The sequence below is a fragment of the Syngnathus leptorhynchus genome, chromosome 16, assembly GCF_054491065.1.
Source record: "Syngnathus leptorhynchus isolate UIUO chromosome 16, UIUO_Slep, whole genome shotgun sequence".
Taxonomy (NCBI): domain Eukaryota; kingdom Metazoa; phylum Chordata; class Actinopteri; order Syngnathiformes; family Syngnathidae; genus Syngnathus; species Syngnathus leptorhynchus.
This window is the reverse complement of record NC_141210.1, coordinates 3,942,335-3,963,966: the sequence shown is the minus strand read 5'-3', so window position 1 is coordinate 3,963,966 and position 21,632 is coordinate 3,942,335. Positions and strand designations below refer to the sequence as shown.

The 21,632-nt window shown below is 43.6% G+C and overlaps 2 protein-coding genes across 9 annotated transcripts; one reads left to right on the top strand and one right to left on the bottom strand.

Annotated features, from left to right (window-relative positions):
- Nucleotides 1–318: 318 nt before the first annotated feature.
- On the bottom strand, nt 319–19,242 carry hsd17b1 (hydroxysteroid (17-beta) dehydrogenase 1). Of its 8 annotated transcripts, none has more exons than XM_085933943.1 (12): nt 18,896–19,242; nt 18,169–18,306; nt 14,366–14,475; nt 12,631–12,776; nt 10,902–12,173; nt 10,742–10,812; nt 3,178–3,284; nt 1,625–1,786; nt 1,366–1,545; nt 1,215–1,308; nt 960–1,143; nt 324–816 (listed from the first exon to the last, which is right to left on the bottom strand). In XM_085933943.1, exons 7-12 carry the CDS (start codon nt 3,254–3,256, stop codon nt 661–663), a joined length of 855 nt encoding a protein of 284 aa, XP_085790069.1. In that variant the 5' UTR covers nt 3,257–3,284; nt 10,742–10,812; nt 10,902–12,173; nt 12,631–12,776; nt 14,366–14,475; nt 18,169–18,306; nt 18,896–19,242; the 3' UTR covers nt 324–660. The 8 variants fall into 8 exon arrangements, with proteins under 8 accessions (XP_085790073.1, XP_085790069.1, XP_085790070.1 ...); XM_085933944.1 differs by having other exon boundaries at nt 10,913–12,173; XM_085933945.1 differs by having other exon boundaries at nt 11,409–12,173.
- Nucleotides 12,748–19,837, top strand: stk17al (serine/threonine kinase 17a like). Its single transcript, XM_085933938.1, has 7 exons — nt 12,748–13,076; nt 14,937–15,149; nt 17,124–17,268; nt 17,759–17,885; nt 18,014–18,062; nt 18,147–18,326; nt 18,709–19,837. Exons 1-7 carry the CDS (start codon nt 12,958–12,960, stop codon nt 19,001–19,003), a joined length of 1,128 nt encoding a protein of 375 aa, XP_085790064.1. The 5' UTR covers nt 12,748–12,957; the 3' UTR covers nt 19,004–19,837.
- The last annotated feature ends 1,795 nt before the right edge of the window (nt 19,838–21,632 follow it).

The following is a 21,632-nucleotide window of genomic DNA, read 5'->3' as shown; positions in this document are numbered from 1 at the left end:
TAAAAGTAGCTTGGTGATTTTTTTTAATTTTAAAAGCAGCTTAGTTTTAATAATGTAACATAATTGTGAAATTGTTAGTGTACTTGGTGTTCTCACAATAATCTAGTCGGATTTGGCACAGTATGAAAACATGACGAAATTAGTGTGGGGGGGTAAATATTTGGGAGATTATTCAAGATTAGTTTTCATTTTAATTTCGTACAGCTTACTTTAAAAAAAAGTGAAGTTGATTTTCTCTCAAGTAAGTTTTTAAAATTGGTTAGGTACAGAAAATAACTGCTTTAAAAAAAACTGTTTACGATCAACTGACCTTTGAGGAAATGAATGACGGGAAGTTGTGTGTGTGCTGTGTAATAAAAGTGGACTTCACATCCACTGGGCTCATTTACCCAAATATGTACATTGTGAGTCATAATAAAGAAGAAAATACCACATAATCAAATAACTTTAGTCAAAAACAAAAAACTACATTCAAATAAATTCATCTCACCAAAAGTACTTTCTCTGACTTTTCTAAATATGATCATTGATTACTATTTACGAAAATGGATTTAATGTTGAATATCTGTCTTCGGGGGAACTTCGAGCTTTCTAGTTGCGCAACAGCGATGAGTCAGATTCATTTCGGCGAAATGCAAATTGATGGACAACGCGTCCAGGTCATTGGTCGTCAGGCGAGAAGACGAGTTTGCTCATGGCGCTGATATACCGGAGACCGTCGGGCTGCGTCACCTTCAGCTCGGTCAGAGGAGGCACCGTCCCACTGGTGAAGTACCTGAAGGCCGGGCTGGGTGACTGCATGGCATTCAAAAATACCTGATGGAAAAAAAACAATGGCCTGAGTCACTGTTATGAGTATCAACAGACATTCACATCTCATGAGTCATTTTGATTGACTGACACTGGCAGGTTCAACAACGACTCTCGTAAATTCTCCATTCTTCAAAACAACCCTTCACCTTTACAATGTCCTCTGTGTCCTGGGCTGCGTTCTGGAAGACACAACTGCAATGCTGCAGGTATCTCTCGTAGAGGTCCAGCGTGCGCGCGTCCACGTGCTGCAGGGACGGATCGCCAAGCTCCGCCTTCTTCAGGTTTACCAGGAAGTCGGTGTTGACGGGGCCGCACTCGATCAGGCTAACACTGAAGCGCAGATGTTAATTACTCAGAATTCCGGAGATGACGTAACAATGCAGCGTGTTGCAGACACTGACTAGATGTTGAAATGTTGCAGGAGAACGGCCAAGCTCTCACACGCCCCCTCGATGGCGAACTTACTGGCGCAGTAGACCTCGTTAAATGGAAGACCTGTGAAATAAGTTTGATTCAAAACCACCAATGCGGGAAATTCAGATCGCTACTCACCGTGAAGGCCTCCGACGCTACCAGTGACCATGATACGACCGCTGCGCTGAGCCTTCATCCCGGGCAGAAAGGCCTTGATGGTCTGAATGGTGCCCAGAAGGTTGACTTCCAGAATTTGCTTCATGGAGTCCAAAGAGTGAGCCTCCAGGGGACCCATCAAACCGACACCGGCATTACAGACTGGAAAAAAAAGCAAAAAAAAACATTAGGTGAGTTTACATCGGATTCCTCAATTTTGAGCTTCCAACGGAATACGCACCAAGAATGTCCACTCGCTTCTCGGCCACCTTGTCCCTGGCGTCCAGGATGGACTGGCGGTCTGTGACGTCCATCTGAAGAATGTCCAGCGTATCCTTGTGCAGGCCTTTGACGCTCTCCAGAAGACGCTCTTTCTTGGCCAGGTTCCTCATGGTGGCGTACACTTGGACACAATTTAGAGACCTCAATCAACTTAACATGCATGTTTCAGAAAACACACAAAAAACACGAGAGCACAAAAAGCCAGATTCCGAGATTTGAAACCTTTAATTGTGAGCCAGACATGCTAACCACTAGTCCACCTTGCTGACTTAATGCTCCGTATAAGAAAAAAAAACTATCGTCACCTTTGAATGTTTGTTCCGGGTCCGAAGCCAAACGAACCGCCAGGCTGAGGCCGATGCCGGACGAGCAGCCAGTGATCAAAACCACCTTCTTGTCCATGTTGCCAAGTTATGAGAGACAACTGAAGGTTGTCTTTGCCCGGCTCTCGTCTCCCAAGGCCACATCATCCCCAAACATCTTCCCATTATCTGCACCTGCAGCCCTCCCGTTTTTTTTTTCCCACGTCCTTTTTGTTTTCCATGAGAAGCGCATTGGAAAAGGGCTTAAGCGTAAATAGCTGTAATGATGTCTAAGACCAGAAGAGGGCAGCAGAGCATCATGAAACACGCCGCCGTAAAAGGACACTTCCTCTTGGGAGCTTCATTGAATAAAAGAATGGTCGAGTTGAGGGGGCCAAGGTCGTGTCTGGGACTTTAGATGATGCAATTGTTATTTATGTTTTTGTTTTTGATAAACCATTGAAAAGTTTCCAGCTTATTCAAGGCAAAATTTATTGGAGCATTTTATTGCTCTCATTAATCCTGCTCAGGTTCAAGAGTAGCGGGCGTTTACGCCATCCGACTCTGAGAGAATCAAACGGAGTGGGAACTGTTTTGAATTCTTGAAAGTAAACAATGATGACTTGTCGTAGCTCATCTGCCTTACAGTTGTGGATTCAAATCTTCCCTCGTGGCTTTTCATTCTGAGCGATGATGGGTGAATTAAAGCAGAAAAGTTTGTTTGTTCCACGAAAAAATGTGGCTGGTGACCAGTCAATGGTGTATTGATTAAAATCGCATTTGAATAAACATCTAACGGCAGCGTCACCTTGAAGTTGTTGTTTTTTTAGGCATTTTAGAAATGTTTTTCGTGCCCGCTGTTACAAAAGAGAAAAATAGAATTCTTCAGGCAATAAAGAAGAAAAAGACCTCACATGTGGCTGTTATGTAAGAAAGTTATTTTGTAAGTCTAGGGGATATTCACAGTCCTACGTTGCATTATATTCCACAACAAAAAGTGTTTTGCTAGAACAAACACACCAGAGGTGCAGTAATTGTTTTACGTGTTCAACAAGGAACGCATATCTCACATGCTTCCCTGACAGGCGTTAACCAGTTTAAAAAAAACAAAAAAAACTGTTGCCATGTCTTTTATATTTGTTATTAAAAGACTTAATTGGTCAAGCAATTAAAAAGATACGACGTAACAAACGATAATTGACTTGTTTACCTGATGATTCCAAAATTGGCATTGTTAAGTCTGATGATGCTTTTATTTCCTTCACCTTCATGCGACACGACGTAATCATACTCGGACTTCTTTACCACCTTTTTTATCTGAAAACAAACAAACAAACAAACAGAAAAATTACTTTGGTGAAAAATGTAATACCAGCATTCACTTTTTAACGCGAGCAGGAAAAGCCTGAACCAAGTCATGAAATATTTAACCTAGAGTTGAGTTTCTCACTACATTTAGTCAATTAAGTCCCGACGGCCAAGTGAGGGCCAAGTGGAGGTCTGGAAATACTCTATAAACACCTCCTGGTGAAATGTTAAACCTCTCAGCTCCAGGGAATGTCATTCAGGAATATTTTTTTAATGCTATGAAAAGGTGTTGAGTTTGTTAGGAATGTAAAGAATCGGGTTGGGGCTAAAACAGAAGCTTTCAGAGAATTGATAGTGAATAACGAGCAGTGACATCTCTCTTCTGGATAGCGTCGGGGCGGACACAATATGAGGTCTGTAGAACTGCGGAGACGAGACGGGATGTTCCATGTCAGTGTGATATGGATGAGTCAAATGGATGAAGATGTGTTGAGTCTACATGTCGTTATCTCCGTGGTGGGAGGGAGCAAATATGTCTGTTTTGAGACGTGTACTGTACTTTCTAGAATATCTTGAGTACAAGACACAACTAATGATGCGGACAAAAAACATTGTCCACCGCACAAAATTACATTCACAGGCCGACGAATGGCACGTCGGACTGAATACCCCATTTAGACCAATCAGAAGCCGGAAGACCAACACCACCACCCGCACTTTTAATATACGACTCAATTTATGGACTGTATAATTTATGTTGTATGTCGGTTTGACCCCGAAACAACAAATCAGCTTTCTCCCCATTTGTATTAATTGTAAGGGGGTCTGAGTTTATGACCTTGTCTCGACTCTTCAGTTGTCTTTAGAATCTGTTGGGTTTGTGGGTTTTTTTGTTCCTCGTTTGTATGAGCCACCAGAGTTCCCTTCGGCTCCTGAGAGCGATTTCCAAAACAAACTGTCTTTGCGTTTAAGGCTACTACTCCTCCACGAGATGTTGATGGTAAAAATAGAAAATGTCCGCAGTACTGCAAAAGGCATTAACAGATTCGCTCCCGTGAGCATCCTTGACATATCTCGGAAATGTTCTTCAACACACAACAATGGGGCACGTTTCAGGAAGAGAACTGACCGAGGAGACAAGGTTCAACGGCAGAAGCGCTTTGGGCTTTGTTGCTTCCTGCTAAAATCATCACCGGGTGAAACAGAAGAAGACTTGTGGAAAGTATGAATGGACCTGAAAATTGACAGTCAGCACTTTTTTTTTTTTTGGGCTTCAAATCCAGACAATCGGATTTCCTAAAACGGTTTCATTACCTAAATGTTGATTCTTCCCTAAGGTCTTGAGTTAAGTTCAAAAATGCGTTTACATTAGTTTGTCTCTTTCAACACTGCTTGATAGCGCATTTTCATTCTCAACATTGAATCACGACTACTCCGCCCGTCTCTCGACCGTTGCCGGGATACCGTTTATTTGCAGACACAATACGGTCCAGAAAACAAGTCCACAATTGGCAGCATTTATCATTCACACGTGTTCCCACATCTATTTCTGGATATGCAAATATCTCAGCCTGTCTTCTCATTAGCGCACCCAACCGATAAAACGGTCTTAGCAGGTTCGAATCACCACAATTTCTAGAGAAAGATAAAATGATTGCATGGCTTGAAGATGACTGACAACTGGATTCTGTTGAATATTTTTACCCTTCTACTGCTCAGAGTCATTCTGGGGTCTGTCTAAATGTGTCTGAGTGGTCATGTGGTTAGTCTGGTCCAGTCAAGTTCATTTATATACAAAGTCAAAAAGTCATACAGTTTGCATACAGCAGACAGTCCACGTAGGCCTTAATCACAAAAGAGACTCAAAGGGCTTCATAAGTTAAAAAAAAAAAAAAAACCACTGACCACTATCCTACTCAGGAAGTCAAAGTGTCAGTAAAACAGGCTTGAATCCAATCTGGTTGTCAACGATGGCATCTATTTTTGCATTCACACGTAATCTTTGGTCATGCAAGCCTTTCACAAAATTCCATATAAAGAACTTTGCATTTTATTAGCCAAAGGGGAAGGGAAGACTCTCGACAATACTGTGAACGGAATCCACTTCCTTCATTCCGTGCCTGCATATTCATTCCTGAGCTTTCAGAGAACACAATCCACCTAGTGGCGCTTATTCTTCTCCGATACCACGGAAGCATTTAGATCGTATTCCGATAAAGTCTTTTGTCAGCCGCTCTGGGCCGTCAGCCCGGAGAGTCCCACGCTCTCACGGTCGACGGCTAACCCCAGCCGTTACCTCAACTAAATAGTTGTCTCGTACGCCGCCCCAACAGAAATGTTACCCGTCTTCATTGCTGGCATAGTCTCGGTGGTTGTCGTTTTTTGTTTCGGATGACTCGGCAATGTTGTTGTTGTAGGGGCCGTGATAGGAAAGCACTGAAATAGGCCAACTAACTTATATTATGTTTTAATCTTATCAGAACAATTTGTGTGGTAAACTAATGAAGGCGCAAGGTTGGATTTTTTTTTTTTCCTGGATTTTGTATAAATAATTACTTTTTGTGTATTGTATAGTTAGCAACTTCATTCTTAATTCCAAGTCTGCATTTCACATTTTAAGGTTAATGTGAAGGCAAGAGATGGAATCAAATGCAAGGGAAGCAGGAGAAAATTCCAAAGTTTTAAATTTGCTTCATGGCAAAATATGAATCGTAAATTTATAGTGTGCCCAAAATCATTATTGAAAGTAGCACATGAGGAATGCGATTTGTACCAATAACAAACACCTAAAAGAAAACGCAGGACCTAAATAGCCCAAAACCGACGAGACAATGAGACAAACCTAGACAAAGCTGATTGGTAGACACAAGCGAAGTGTGACAAGAACAGGTGGAAACAAAACGCAAGCGAGCGAGACACATCGGGGAAACAAGACGTAACGTGAAAAACGATTCAAATGTCCGCAAAGACAACATGACAGCTGGTGAGCGTACACAGAACGCTAATAAACACGTTTATTTTTAGCCGCTAGCAAATAAGTCCCAGGCAGACATCTTGTTCCCATTTGTATTTGAGTAGCAAAACAAACAAATGTATGTAAATTGTCATTTATGTTCACTGCTGTCACTTTGCTCATAAATAACGTCAACAAGTAGTCGCGGGCCTCGGCGAATCGCACAGTAGTTATGTAAGTTCAGTCATTTATACAAGCGCAACCCACCCCAGTGAGATGCATTGAAAACATTCCTAAGAAGCATCTGGCGCTTATCATCTCTTCACATCGTTTCCTCATAAAAAAAAGCTTGACATGGCTTCGCATACTTACTTATCACGCACGACTCTCGATTGTGTCACGTCAGCGCCCGGCTTTTTCATTTCTATTTTATTACCCGCCACGTGGATAACACGTTATGTCACCTTTGTCCTCGTTTGGGGCCAAACATCCAACGTTGCTGTCTTTGAGAGTTATTGGTAGCCGAGTTGACTGGTTTTAGTGGTCGCGGTGGGAGACGGCAAAAAAAAAAAAATCCCTCTAGGGATTATGAATGTAAGGACCAAAGGTCGGAAAAAAATCTCAGGGAAATGTTTTCTGGGACAACCTGTCAATTAATCATGCCTGCTGAGAATTACATAAAGGCTTCTCATCCTATAATTTCAGTTTATGTGACAGATTCCATTACGGGTTGCGTATCGGTACATGATAAATGGCGACGGGTGATTTACGATGGGTTCAGCGAATGTGAAAGCCATTCCGAAGAGTGGCGTGCCTCGCAAATTTTTCATAGCGGAGGATGTCGTCGTTCGGATGGCAGCCTGTTATGTAAAGCCATGGAGACTTTTGATTTGAATTACTATTATATCATCATCCTGCCATTCTAGTCAGGGTTTGTGATCAAATGTTCAAAGGTGTACAGTATGTAAAATACTAAGACTTTCTCGTTGATTGGATTTGAAGTGCTATGCTAGCACTAGCGCCAGGTGTCTTAAATTGGAGAATGGAATGGCCGCATTGTCCAAATACTTTTGTCCGTATAGTCTTTTGGTTTCTCTCACTCTCGCCTCAAGTTTAGCAGCAAAGTGGCAGCGGATTCCATGCGGCCCGATCTTTTTGCGTCAGCGGGGAATATTCCTTGAGATCCATCATATTGGTGCCACATTCTTGGCACGGCCGAGTTTCGCCATCACGAGACACTCACGAGACTTAACAGTCCGACAGCTGTGTCCACGGACGCTCTCGTTTCCTGTGAGAACAACGCTCGCTCTGCAGAGGCTTGACCCCGAGAGGCCACGGCGATCCGGACAAAAGAATCTTTTGTCTGCAGGACTTGGAAACATTGGAAGCATGTCATACAAAATTTGAGTTCAGCAAGTCTCAAACGACAACAAAGAGTAGTCCCGGACGTTGATGTCATATGCAAATACACGAATAACTGTTCAAGCTAACCGCTATTGACGGTACCGTAAAAAAAAAAGAGGATTTGCACCACTGACTGACCTATGACCTTCCTCCCCCCCTTGGCTTGACGTTGGGACACAAAAGGCCAAAGAGCGGCGTTGCAAGCTGTCCCCTTGCATTTCATGATTGTCAACATGCATAATGCACGACAGCGCCGCTAATTTGTCTGTTTCCACTAATCATTCCCAGTTGATGTTGGCTTTTCAATCATCTTAGTCCTGTTATTATTTCTCTTCGCCAAATCTTTTCATCTTAATGATTTTATGAGCTGGCAGCAGGTTCGTCCGGTGGTTAGGATGTCTGCCGCGTTCTAAAATCGTTGGATGAGTGCTGCCTTAGAGTTTTAAAGTTCTGGTGTGAGAACTTAGTTCTGGTCTTCCTGTGTTTTCTCTGTCGAGCCCCGTATTCCTCTTTCATCCCAAAATCATGCGTGACGACTCATCAAACAAACACAAGCCACGCTTCAGCGAGTAATCAGCCGGCTCAAGATGACCTCTGACCCCTTGCCATGTGACATATGGACACACGCACCTGCCGTCGCTCCCCCCCCCCCCCCCCCAGTGAGCTACACAGGCCGACAGCTGGAGGAGCCATGATAGATGCGGTCGCCCGTAGCCGAATTGTTTCATCTCTCCAAGGTATGACTTGTGTACATTCTGTAAATTTGTTCTAGTGACACCTTTTGCCAGATGCATTGTTTTTTTCCTTCAGATGAGCTCACGTGGAACGCCTCCATCCCCAACACGTACATATTCTTCACCGAGTGCTGACACGTGACGATGGATAGCGGGGCTTCCATTTTCCAAAGGAATCCAATAGCCAGTTTTCCATATCGGTCGTGACACCTCACGTCATCACGAGGCTCATTTTGCAGTCGCTTCTCATGGAGATTTCGTAGGATTTTGTCGAAAACATTACGTTCCGACGTATTTGCAAGTACGTCGTTGGAGGAGAAATGCTAAAATTAGCATTTGGAAGACTTCAATAGCAGCATTTGGACCCTGAGCTTTAACTTGAAGTGAACCGGACCACACAAGGTTGGTGTGTCCTTAAAACAAGTGTCGCCTCTATTGCAAGCACGTTGGAAAAAGAAGGTGTCACTTTGGAAAGCAAAACCAGGCGCTGGTTTTGGCTTCCACTGAACATCTAATTCTCATTTGGATTTGAAGGTATTAAAGTGTGTGGTTTCACAGCATCAACCTCTCAGCGTTTTTTTGTTTTTTTTCTTCTTGCCAGTGGCTTATTTCTTCCATTTCCTTGATATTCCTTCAGCTACTGTGAGGGGGAAATTGTGCGTCAGAGATGTTTTGTAGAATTCCAAACGATACTAAAATGACACGTTTGCGTAGCCTAGTTTAGGGTCTTGACAGGAGAATGAAACAGTGTTTGATAGCTTCTTCATCCCACGTCTTGAGTTGATGTTTCTTTCTGTCCTTCAGGCCCAAACACTCCCACCACAACCAGCTCAATAAATGTTTTCCATTTCTCTCCTGAGTCAGACATTCCAAATGGATCCCTTTCCCTACTTCCTGCTGCTTTCTTTCTAGCTTTCTTCTCCTCCGCCATTGTGATTTCTTCTGATTTCTTGTGATGTCGGTCTGCTCTGGGACGGTGTCTTGTCTCTTGATGGATTCCAAAAGTTATTGTTCATTATTCTTGCAAGTCAATTTCTCAACTATGAAATATTATATATATATATTCCCAACCAAAATAAAGTTATTAAGCCACTCTTCCCAGCCCCAGCTCTGACTTCAACTAGGGTAAAAAAAAAATCATAATTTGACCCGCTGCTGGATTTACTACTTATTTCTTTGTCTCGACATGCAAAAGTGAGTTCACGAGAAGCTTGTCATGCATTCCTGCGGTGAGGTTACGGCAAAACATCTCTGTACCTGCAAAGTCGCCCACTTGCTAGTTCAACAATCACGCCCTTCCGGTAACGGCAAAAAGCTCGATATGGACACGGCAGTTCTAATGCGGTCTAAGCTATAGCCAAGCCTCCGTTTTCTATCGCGCTACTTAAGGTCATTGGTGTCATCTTGTATAGGTTGCCATGTATTATCAAATAAATCATTAATAGTCATATTCGCAGGTCTCCTACGGCTCCCGGGCCTTGACGTGCAATATTCGCTCACAGCTAGTACACTAAAACTCTAAATAAACATTCCACAGGCAAACGTCACTTTTTAATAAGGCAACGCTGACTTGAAATCTCTTTTGAAGCCCACACATTACGCTCCTGTTAAGATCACATAATAGCTTATCAGTCATCTTGTTTTTATCCCCTAGGTGTTTTTTCTCCCCGCTTTGGGGGTCTAGGAATTTAACTTTTAATACCATCAGTGCACATCAAATGAGTTTTCCAGTTTGAGAACACCGCTGATCTTTCCCATGCGGGCCACCAACGAGTTGTTGTTGTTGTTGTGTGGCAAAGGGGCAGGAAAAGTGAATATTGGGAGTGCTTCAGATGTGGGTGGTGTGTTTAAGCAACTTAAATCAACTCAGGCAGGGGACCGTTGCATTTTATGAGGTGTAAGCCCGCGTTAAATCATCTCGCTAAATAGCGACTTACGAATTACGAGTCACAAAACGACCGACATAATAGCTAACTGTCGGGAATCAGCGTTTTCAACACAAGTCCAGAATTTGTGCAACAAATTTCAACAATCCAGTGAGCAGGATAGTATAAAATGTAAAATAACACATAACACATCTATTTTTGTAAGTCGTATTTGTATGTAAATGACACAAGTGCCTACACACTAGCAAGGACTGAGTGGATTTCGATCAGATTACGACGACTTTGAATCTTATCACTTGCGATCCCTTTCTCGCACTCTCGACCGTTCCGCGGTTTTGTCATGGTGAATTCTTGTTAAATGGGTCAAATTTCCCTAACAAAAAGAACTGGAGAAAAGGCCAGGAAGAAAGTAAATACACTCAGAGGAGGTTGTTTGACTTTCCTCTACATTAGCTCTTGTAAAGTACCTCACAAGGATACGTCACTCACTTATTTGCCGTCTTCGGGCCTTTCTCGTTGGTCCTACATCATCTGTGTTGTTTAGAACTGGGCCACAGAAACTAGAAAAGACAAAACCAGATTGTGTGTTTACAAAGGCAAAAAGGCCAAAAAGGCAGAATCCCGAGGGGGACAAATATTGAACATTTACGTGTCACGGACTCTGCTTTGACGCTTTTTGGTAACCGATACGCCTCAAGTGTAGCTCAACGCTTCGATAGCCTGCTTCCAATGACATGGCAAAAGGTGTGAAGAGTTGTAGAACAAGAAAGGTATTTTTAATCAAAGGCACAATTTGCACATAGTGGCTGTTAATTAATTCTTTGGAAAAACACATGCCTATCCTAGGTCTAAAAAAAGCTACTCAATGAATCGCAAATCATTTACCTGCTGCTAAATCCCCATTGTGTATGATTCAATCATGTCCACATGTTGAATTCTCGTGCAGGACGGAGCCCAAACAAAACCCAGGTCTGTTTTGCTCTCGCAAGTCAGAAAGGTCAGGACACAACTTCTCACATTTATGCGAGCTAAATTGCGAGCTGGCAGGATAATTCTCTGGTATGTGTTTTAGTTTGCTTTCCTGTGCTTTGCCTCTGCATTTTGACCCCTGGCTTGTAGGAAAGATGGTGGAAGGGTCAAGGCTCTGTAGAGGTACCGTTTAGGCGCAAGAGGTTACGCAACATGGTGCGTTAATGACTCAGGGGAGACTCGTGGAATGTCCGTCGTCAATGGCGGTCTTTGACATCACTGCCTGTTGGCGGCAACACAATTAGCTTTGCTAGGCTAAAAACGGACAATTGTGTCTTGTGTGCTACATAACAGCTTTGCTTAGCATGTGACGTACCGCTAGAAAAAGTGCAACGCCGTGAGCCATGACACCAGCACACACAGTTTGGTTAGCTCTATGCTAACTGGACATAATAATCATCATTGACCTGCGAGCACAATTAGCCATTGGTAGGATGTAAGCAATTACCAATACTTTGCTACTGTACTTAAGTAGAATCTTCAGGAATCCGTACTTTACTCGAGTATGTATTTTTCTGTCAACTATTTACTTTATTTTCAAAATGGCCTCATTACTTAGGTTTGACCTGATCAATGACCCCAAGCACTTTGGCTATCTTGTGTTAAATATTCACAATGATTGCATTTCATAGAAACCCTCATTTAACCGTACTTAACTTCAGCGTTTTTGACATCGTTTGTTGTTGAAAACAAACGCCGCCCTTGCCTTGACACGCCCCGGACCGCTTAGACTGCAGCTATTTGTCGGTGAACTGTTAGTTGACGTTTACAGCCAGTCTGTCGGGATCGTCATCACTTTCCACATTGACTCATCCCAGCCAACGCCTCGGGATGCTCAGCATTCTTCTGGCCAGCACTCTCTCAATCGAGTCTCACCTGCACAGCTGCAACACTGCCAAGCCCAGTTGGCAAAAAAAGACAACGATGAAGGCACCCAGCGTACTTGGCAAAAAGCACATATGGCTTGTGAAGACACTTTACTTTGTGGCTAGGGCTAACCAAAGAAAGTCTTTATGAAAGTCACAACACTTTGACCTCAATTCAAATGTTAACTGGCACGATTGAAAATGGGTAAAAGGAAATATTCTCATTGACTAGATTTTGTATTATCATGTGCTGTAAGCCTAATAATGTGTTTTTTCAAATGTGTTTATTCTGTTATCATATAGTTGTACAATACAGAATACATCCACCAGTCAGACTGATGGCTAAAGCTTATTCTTATTTTTCTTACGCTTACCAGCATGAGAGACTAAATTACTAAGATACTACACAGCTTTATTCAATAATACAGATTCAAAATACATGTACTGTAAAGTCATCTGAAAAATTTGGAATGTGGTTTTTACCTGCAAACTCGTGTGACCTGAACGTTTCACACGGGCATCGAGCGCTCAACATGACCCCGCCCCTTTTCTATTACTGCCCGCAATCCGATTGGCCCAGGACTGGTGACGTCTCAGACATGGGCGGGCCTGCTGTAGCAGTTTATTAACTGGAACGAAGAGAGGAAGTCAAAGCAATTTAAACAACAGTCAGTTCCATTCCTTGCAACTTGGATTATTCTTGCACGCCTCTCTCTGATGCTGACATATTTTATGACCATGTTCAACTCTACTTGATTCCCCTACAACACTTTTGTTTTGTCCCTCCACAGTTGATTTAAACTTTGCTTAATGATGCTCAGCGCTGCGAAGATTGACAACAAGAGCGGCATGATTGCAGAAGTCCACACCAGGATAAGATCGGATCCCTTCTCGGCCAATTATGATCTGGCTGCCAAAGAACTAGGCCGGTAAGTGATTCCGTTAATCATATTAGTTAGTTAGCGTCAGGCATGTGTAAGTGAGCCGCGTGCGGGGTTTGTCATTTTTTGAAAGTTCAGATATGCGAGAGCAAACATTGTTATTTTGCAATCTATTTGTGCATCTATTGTGTTGAAGTTTGTCCATTCATTCTCTTTTTTGAGACGTACAAGCATACCTTAAGGACAATTTAGGGAAATTAGGGAGTACCTGCCTGGAGAAACTCCACACATGAAGGAAACTCTGAGCTGGAGATCGAACTCCATGTAGTAATTTGACACGTACTAATTTTACAGAACGATTCTGCTTCTGCTTTGCGCCTGCTGACTCACACGATGAGGTGTTTGAATATTTTTGTCTCTCGTGCACACCGGGCAAATAAGGTAACATTAGAAAGTGGAATCACACCTTTTTAAATAGCATCACAAGTATCTGAGCTCATCACTGCACCAAAAGTCTAAATAAAGAAATAAAAGGATGTCTGAGCTGGGATAGGGGAGCATGTAAATCCCCCCCAGAAGTCAAACCCTTGCCCCCCCCATTTATTTTCTCCCTGCGACATCAATGTGTACTGGATGTGTGTGTGATTAGATTTATAGGTAACACACTTACGAGGGGGATATTGAGCCAATTACAGCTTGTTTGCAGCCAGATATTAAATGTTACTCTATCAGCTCTTTTATTATCGATGACATCACCGCCGGGGCCTCTATTGCATGCGCGTTTTCCTGTCGTTTGTCATGGTGCAAAATTCCGCAGGAAGTTAGTTCATTACTCAAGAGTCCGAATGATGACGATAGATTACGATAACGATTTTCACAACGCGCACTAACATTTACAAAAACGACGTCATAACTACTGCAAGGACACAAAATGCTGTCAGGTGCATAAAAATTCCACAAAATAAATGTGCTTTGGTCTAGAAGCCCCTTTTGGACGACAGCCATGTTTGGTGACCTTTGACTCCTGTTTGAAAAGACCCCCACTTGCAGTCCTCTATGCCCATTGAGCACGTCTTTTCATCACACATGTAGTTCATGCCCCCCCCCCCCCCCCCTTCTCCATGGGGGCTAATTACTTGAGAAAAAGCTCTGACGGGGGTTTTGCCTTTTTACATTCTTTGCACAATGACCCAGAAGCTCCGGACCACAAACGGTGAGGCCGGATTTGGTGTAGGGGAAAAATGAGCAGCATCGTGCTGACTGGACCCTTTCAGGTACATTGTGGTCACTTTCAAAACATGCTAGCTGGAGCTAAACGTTAAGCCAATGAAACTCACCCCTGGTCAGGTGGGTGGTCCGCGGTACCAACTGGCGACGTTTTTGTACGACTGTCACGGCTTCTGTGTGGAGGCGTCAACACGCGTCCATTTGTCCATGTTGCTGTCAGCTTTGTTGAAAAAGAAAGAGGAGAAAGGGGAGGGGGGGGGGTCATTATGTGCTGGGGTGGACATCTCGACCTTTGACTAATGAACATGTGAACGCCCAGAACATTTAGGCAGCATCTGGTTTACTATCTGCAAGGTGGTCCGCGGTCTTTACTGTAACTATTGCATAACTTTTAATATTATACCGGCAATCTTCAATATTTGCTTGACTTCTCGCACTGTTGCCAATCCTCAGCCGCCTGGTCAAACCTTCCAAGCAGTCCAAAAAAAAAACTTTCTGAGTGTCTAATGGCATTTCCTGCGGACATATTTGAGCTCAATAGCAACATCTGTGCTGTCCAATGAACCCACTCGGCCGTTCTTTGTCAGTGTGTGTGTGGCCCCATTGTGGCATGTTAGCGCTATTCCAGGCATTTTGTCCTTTTCAGAGAGTAATGATTGTTTTTTGATTGTCTGTCTCTAGGGGAAAATTTGCGGTGGTGAAGAAGTGCACGGAGAAAGCGACGGGCAAGCAGTACGCCGCCAAGTTCCTGCGCAAGCGGCGGAAGGGTCAGGACTGCCGCGTGGACATCCTCAACGAGATCGCCGTGTTAGAGTTGGCCAAGTGCAACCCGTACGTGGTGGCCTTGCACGAAGTCTACGAGACGGCCACCGAGATCGTCTTGGTGTTGGAATGGTAAGAATGGAAAAGCTGGCAGGATTAAAGTGGGTCGAAAAGGATTTGCTTGTAATTTGAAAAAATTCTAGCTTTGAAACATAGCGGTTATACAAATGAGCAACAAAAATGTGGGTCGTCACTTAAGTGCGTGAGGGATTAGTTTGCGGAATACCTTTACACGCTCACAGGAAATTGAAACGTGTTCGTAAACAAGCGCGTGGTTGAAAACGCTAAGTAGTCTCGTTGCGGCTTTGTCGCTATGTTAGGCTGAGTGTTCTCACGAAATGCAAATGCGGGAAGTAGCACCGCAGGTCAGCTCCACAGCAGCATTTGAGCTCACATTTTTTTTAACCCCCCCCTCCCATTTCCCGTGAAGCGGCACAAAGCAAAGCTGCTAAAAGTAGCGCGGCGGCCGCCAAAGACACTCGCACACACGCTGTCACACATTTTTGTCATAGCCGCAACCACATCCGCAGTCTTGTCTGTGAAGTCGACGTGAGTTTTTCAGCGCTTCACGTGCAGCTGCAGTCAGCAGCTTACCACAACCCCCACCAAAAAAAAAAAAAAAAAAAAAAAAAAAAGACTAGGCTGGGTAGTCTGTATGGAAAAGTAAGATTTGAATCTTCTGAGCTATCCTGAGCATTTTTAGTTTACCCTGGCTAGGACGTGACTTGAAAGTTATCTTTTAATTTCCTGTTTTCATTTCATTTACATTTGGAAAAACACCCCCCCACACACACACACACACACACACACACACACACACACATTTGCTTTTCCAATCTTGCATTGTCTACACTGGGCCGGAGCTCCGATGACCTCACTGGTGTTTCTTTTTTTTTTTTTTTTTTTTTTAAATTGGGCAGCAACCCGGAGGTCCTAAAACTTACTGGACCGGACAGCACCCCCCCCCCCCCTCTTCATGTTTAATAGCCACTTACTCAGAGATTTAAGGCTGATCCGACCTCATCCATTCCCCCATGTGGTCGACCGCGGGCTTTAATCTGGCTGCTTGCCGTAGGGGGGGACATCTCAAGTCGTGAGAGCGTTTGCTCTCGAGAAAGATCCCAAAATCTTCTTGATGAACACAGACGTTTACTGTCTTAACCATTTTATAAAATGTGAAACTGAGGCGGAAAAACTTATTTCTCTTATAGCGCTTACATGATGACTCAGGCTAATCGTTTTAATAAATTCAATTGCTGACAAAAAGGGGGGAAAATTCTCAAATTTAACCATGAACGCAGAGCCAAGCTCGAGGGATCACAACAAAGTGGATCAGATCCCCCCCCAAATCCAGCAAAACATCGACACTGTTTGCGCAACTGAAACCGGTCGCAGCGTTCGGGAGGCCGACGTCGTTACGTAACCGCTCACGACGATTCCTCCGAAAGATAAAAAGCACGTGGAACCGTCTAAATCCTCCACACATGCTTCCAGTTTTTCGGTGGGTTGACCTTGTCAACCGTTGTATCGGAGGATCTCGCTACCGAGATTTTCTACAACTTGTCTCACTTATGCTACACTGCAGTGTCTAATTCGCATTTGATACCTAACAAGCGATACAAATGCAGATATCCAAAACTACATCAGATATTTTGCTCCATCTGGAGATGGCCTGATTGCATTTTGAACATATCGAACAACATTGTTTTGCTGCTATGGTAACTTGACCCATATAACAGTCAAGCCACCCCGGGTATCACTTCTTATCTAAACATGCCAACTCAACCTGTCATGATTAGCCCAGATATGAATCTGTTATCAAGCCAAAGTACACAGAGACGTGGCGTTATGTAACGATAAAAATCAAACATGAGATCGGGTTTCGGTTGGTTGTCCTCGATTACGTCGCCGGGGGCGAAATGGCTTTTGTCGCGTTGAAGGAAAGGGATATACATTTATATATTTATATTATAGATTTCTATTATACCTCTCGTATTCTAAAGTCTTCTCCCGACTCAAGTTTTTCCCTCCCTGTTCTTTTCCCAGCGCTGCCGGCGGCGAGATCTTTGACCAGTGCGTCGCCGACAACGACGATGCCTTCACGGAGAAAGACGTCATCCGGCTGGCCCGGCAGATCCTGATGGGGGTGGCCTTCTTGCATCACAACAATGTGGTGCATCTGGATCTGAAGGTAAGAGGCTCTATATGGAACATGATGTGACTATCTGGGCCTGTCGATGCCCTGAAGATATTTAGCTTATGTAACTCCAGCACGCAGCCTAGTTCCCATGGGGGGGGGGGGGGAGGGGGTCTAATAACACTAGATGAAGTAACAAGGATATTACTTCAAGGCTTGCTTATTTTTTTGAAGGGTCGTTGTCCTTAAGTATCCGGTTCCTCCACTAGAAAACATGTCATCTTGATAAAAGTAATCCCTAGTGGGTCCGCGATTGGTATGTCAGGGGATTCGGTTCCCAAGCAAATCTGGAATTAGTCCAAGCCATTGTGCGCCGGCAAGTCATCGGATGCAATGTCCGACCCCGTTCTCCCTGATTGGCTTAGCTAAGATCAGACGCTCGGCGAGATGCCGACTGACGACTTTGCTTTTCATCTCAATCCAAGCGGCAAATCCCATTCGCTACCGAGTTTGGCGCTAATCTCAGTGCCCTCCGATCTTGCAGCCACAGAACATCTTGCTGACGAGTGCCAGGCCCTTGGGTGACATCCGGATTGTGGATTTCGGCCTGTCCAGACGCGTGGATAGCATCAGTGAGGTCCGGGAGATTCTGGGTACTCCTGAGTATGTTGGTGAGTCTCAATACTTCCCTCCGCAGTCACATCACACATTTTTTTAGGGGGTGGAAATGCATATGTGCATTCATATACCCTCAAAAATATCAGGGGCCATTGGTTAATCAAGATCATTTGTGTTCTAGCACCAGAGATTCTCAGCTACGAACCCATCACCACTGCAACAGACATGTGGTGAGTGTACCCTGTAGCTCCTCCCCCATCAAGGCTAAAACTGCGTCACAAAGCTGACAGTCATCTGTCTTCTCACGCGGCCAGGAGCATCGGGGTTCTGACTTACGTCATGCTGACCGGCGAGTCGCCCTTCCTGGGAGAAGACAAGCAAGAGACGTTTCTCAACATCTCTCAGGTCAGCGTGGAGTACTCGCACGACACCTTCCAGGACGTGTCGCCGCCGGCTGTCGACTTCATCAAGTCCCTGTTGGTGAAAAACCCCAGGTGAGGTTGGCATAGACATTCAGGATGCAGGTCAGGCCGGAAACGCGTCTGAAATGAGCACACGAGGCAAAAAATCGGGTTTCCTCTTGCGCAAGTTGTGACTGAATTTTGTAGTATTTCTGTTGTGATAACTTCAAAACAGACGCATGAGTCATTCGGGTCTAGTCACTTGAGTCGTCATCCCCCAGCAGAAGCGTTCCTGATTTATTCAACATGAATCCAATAAAAACTGTAGCTGAAAAAAAAGAATAACAAGCAATCTATTCTCCGAGATTAAACGATGGGAACATTTTCCGAGTAAAAGCTGTTTTTGTTCCATTTTGGTTATGTAAAAAAAAAAAAAAAGAATTTTCACTCATCTGTGATGTGATTGTGTTTTTAGGAAGAGAGCCACGGCGGAGGAATGTCTGAGCCACCCTTGGCTGAACCCCCACCCCCTCGTGCAACTCCACCCCACGCCGTCTTTGTCGTCCTTGGACGAACCCGACACCGGCGACAGCAGCCAGTCCGAGGAGTCGGAGCCCGAGAGCCCGGCGCCGTCCCCGGAACTGGGCCTGATGGGTTCGTACCTGGCGTGCCCGTGCCAGGGCGAGCTGAAGACGGGCTGCGGCTCGTTCTCCTTCACCGAGCCGCCCTTCGTCCCTCGGCCCGAAATACAGCAAGAGCTCATCTGCTGAAGGACAGACAGAGATGTGCTTTAGAGACGCTCGTTTGGACTCAGTCGGGGGAACAACGAGAATGAAGAAGACGGGTTCCTCGTTTTAAACAGAACTAATTTCCCTAAACTGAATTGGGTCGCAAGAAGTAACCCAAAGTGGTTCCGGACGTCCATCCATCTACAATGAGTTATTGGTGAAGGAGGAGCGGGGAAAATCATGTTTGGACATTTTAAAGTGAGCTTAGCGTAAAAGAAGTCTTTTTTTTTTTTTTTTTTTTTATTCTAATGTTTATTTAAGTTACATTTGCCTCCATCGTCAGTCTGAGTCAGCATTCTTACTTTTTCAATATAATTTTGAGCACTTTTTAAAAAAATTTTTTTTACAAAAAAAATCTCATTTAGTTTTCACGTAATCGTACAGCCCGAACCTACTGTACTAATGGTAAAAGTGCCACGATGTATTCATATTGTTCTTGTGGGCGTTTGCACAAGTCTTCGCACCTTTTTTGTTTTTTGTTTTAAACAATTTGTACTTAACTGCAAAAATGCAGCAAGTTTTTGAAACGGTAACCGAAGAGTCGTCATAAAATACACAACGGGAGCAAGACGTCGTAATATTTCCACCAATAAACTGAAGTCTTTCTCGCCCGTCTGTCCGTGGATCAATTTGGTTGCTAACATGTTTGGCTTTTTTTCAATGTTATCATTTTATTTGTTTTCAGTTGTTATTAATGATGCTATTTGCTTGTGGATTTCACCCAGTTTTGCACTTGTCCTCGTGGACTTTTTTTTTGTTTTGTTTAAAGTTGAATAAATGTTATTGCAGAGAAATACATGTACATTTTGTATCAAACTCTTACGACTATGTGCATTTTTTTTTTTCCACCTTGAAAATAAATCAGACTATCAGAAATACTCCACAAAAAAGGCCCACAACACACTCGGGGTTGAAGAGACTGGGTTTTGTAAACTATATTAAAAATAATAATAATAATTGCTAGAATTACAAACAAACCAAAGCATCAACGAAACTTTAACAAACTCTCAAGTTAACTTTTCTAAATTATTTTTTTATGCTGAATCTGCCTCTAATTTTTCTCTAGCACATCAGTTTTGTAATAAATATGAGGAACAGGTTTTTTTAAGTCACCTATAATGACAAAGCATGGCAAAAGTTGTATTACGCAAGTTTTTATAGGTCCAACTTAAAAACAAAAATCTCAAAAACCTGAAGCAAAGACATTTTTTAAAAACAGTGTCAGAATTTGTTTAGGGACTCAAAGCCACTTTTAATTCAAATGTAACCAGTGTAATTTTCTAGTTTAAGTCATCCCCATCTTGTTGCACTTTGGCCCCTTTTTCAACCACTTCAATTGTACCTCAGTTCTTGCACCTTACATAATACGGACATTCCTTTCTGCTTAAATTCACAATAATGCTTTGGAGGGGGGTAAAAAAAAAAAAAAATGCACCATCCTATGACCTGCAGATCATCTTCCATATATGAAGATGTACAGCTAATCAAATCCTGCTGGCTTCATCCCTGTGGAATGCATCAGGGTGATGCTCTGACCTCCTCGCTGTCTCTAGCTACATTCCGCCCGGTGACCTCCAGCTTTTCAGTACAAACATGAGACCACGTAAGCTCAAACTGCAGCAAAACACGGAGATCTCATCAAAGAAAATACTGTAAATAAATACCACTATTGTCTCTTGGATTTCGAGCGGAATGAGGATTTGGGGTGGGGGGGGGTCGTCTCTCAAAAGGAGAAACAGCAGAATGGCTCGACACTCGTAAACCGCCGGTAATGTGTTTCTCATGGCGAGGGCGGAAAGGGAGGCGGGTGAATGCCTTTGGTTAGTCTCAGTTATTTATTTTGTCCCTGGAAACCAACGAACAACAACAAAAGCCTTTGCAACAAAAGCCGTCCGAGCGCGGCCTGTTTTCGGTCTGCGGCTGCCACTTCCTCCCTCAGCATTTTGGGCTTGGGGGGTGGGGGGGGGGGGGCGAAAAACAAGAACATAATAGGTGATATGTTCACGTCAAGGAATGAAGCTGTGGGCCCTAGTTGGGATGACACTGCAACATCACACTGATAGCATCACTTGGCTCAGGACTTAAAGGATGCGGGCAGTTTTGGCGCCAGAGCTTCATCTGAGAGGGGGCATTAAGTCGTTCACACAAAAATAGTAGTTTCAATGATAACGCTGGCTGTGCTGTTGTTATTGATTTTTTTTTTTTCTCTTCATCTATCTCATCTTAAATCAGGTTCTGTCTGACCGCATTCAAATAAATCTCCATCTCAATACAAATGACAACAAAGTTATCCAGACTAAACGTGAAAGGGTTCTTGTGGTCTGGATTCGCTTATCGTTTTTATTTACTACTGGATTAAGTAGTTATTGGAAGCACATGCTTGCATGCTCACTCACACAACGAACCAGACTTGACGTTGCTGCACCGTACATGATTCCACGTGAACTTTAGGTTCCTTTTTTTAGGACTAAAAAGGGCGTCACGTTCCAAAAGTACAAAAATTAAACATTTGAAGCTACCCCAGGAGAAGTGAAACCCAGTGATAGGACACAAAACAAAGTCCTGGAAGTTTTCTGACACACCTGTGAGAACGAAGCGATAAAGGATCCCG

Coding starts and splice junctions, on each gene's coding strand:
- stk17al (XM_085933938.1), top strand. CDS start 12,958: ATGATGCTCAGCGCTGCGAAGATTGACAACAAGAGCGGCATGATTGCA. Junction 15,150..17,123: donor ATCGTCTTGGTGTTGGAATG/GTAAGAATGGAA, acceptor TTCTTTTCCCAG/CGCTGCCGGCGGCGAGATCT. Junction 18,063..18,146: donor ACCACTGCAACAGACATGTG/GTGAGTGTACCC, acceptor TCACGCGGCCAG/GAGCATCGGGGTTCTGACTT.
- hsd17b1 (XM_085933947.1), bottom strand. CDS start 2,067: ATGGACAAGAAGGTGGTTTTGATCACTGGCTGCTCGTCCGGCATCGGC. Junction 1,787..1,970: donor CCCGGAACAAACATTCAAAG/GTGACGATAGTT, acceptor ATTGTGTCCAAG/TGTACGCCACCATGAGGAAC. Junction 1,144..1,214: donor CTGCAACATTTCAACATCTA/GTCAGTGTCTGC, acceptor TCTGCGCTTCAG/TGTTAGCCTGATCGAGTGCG.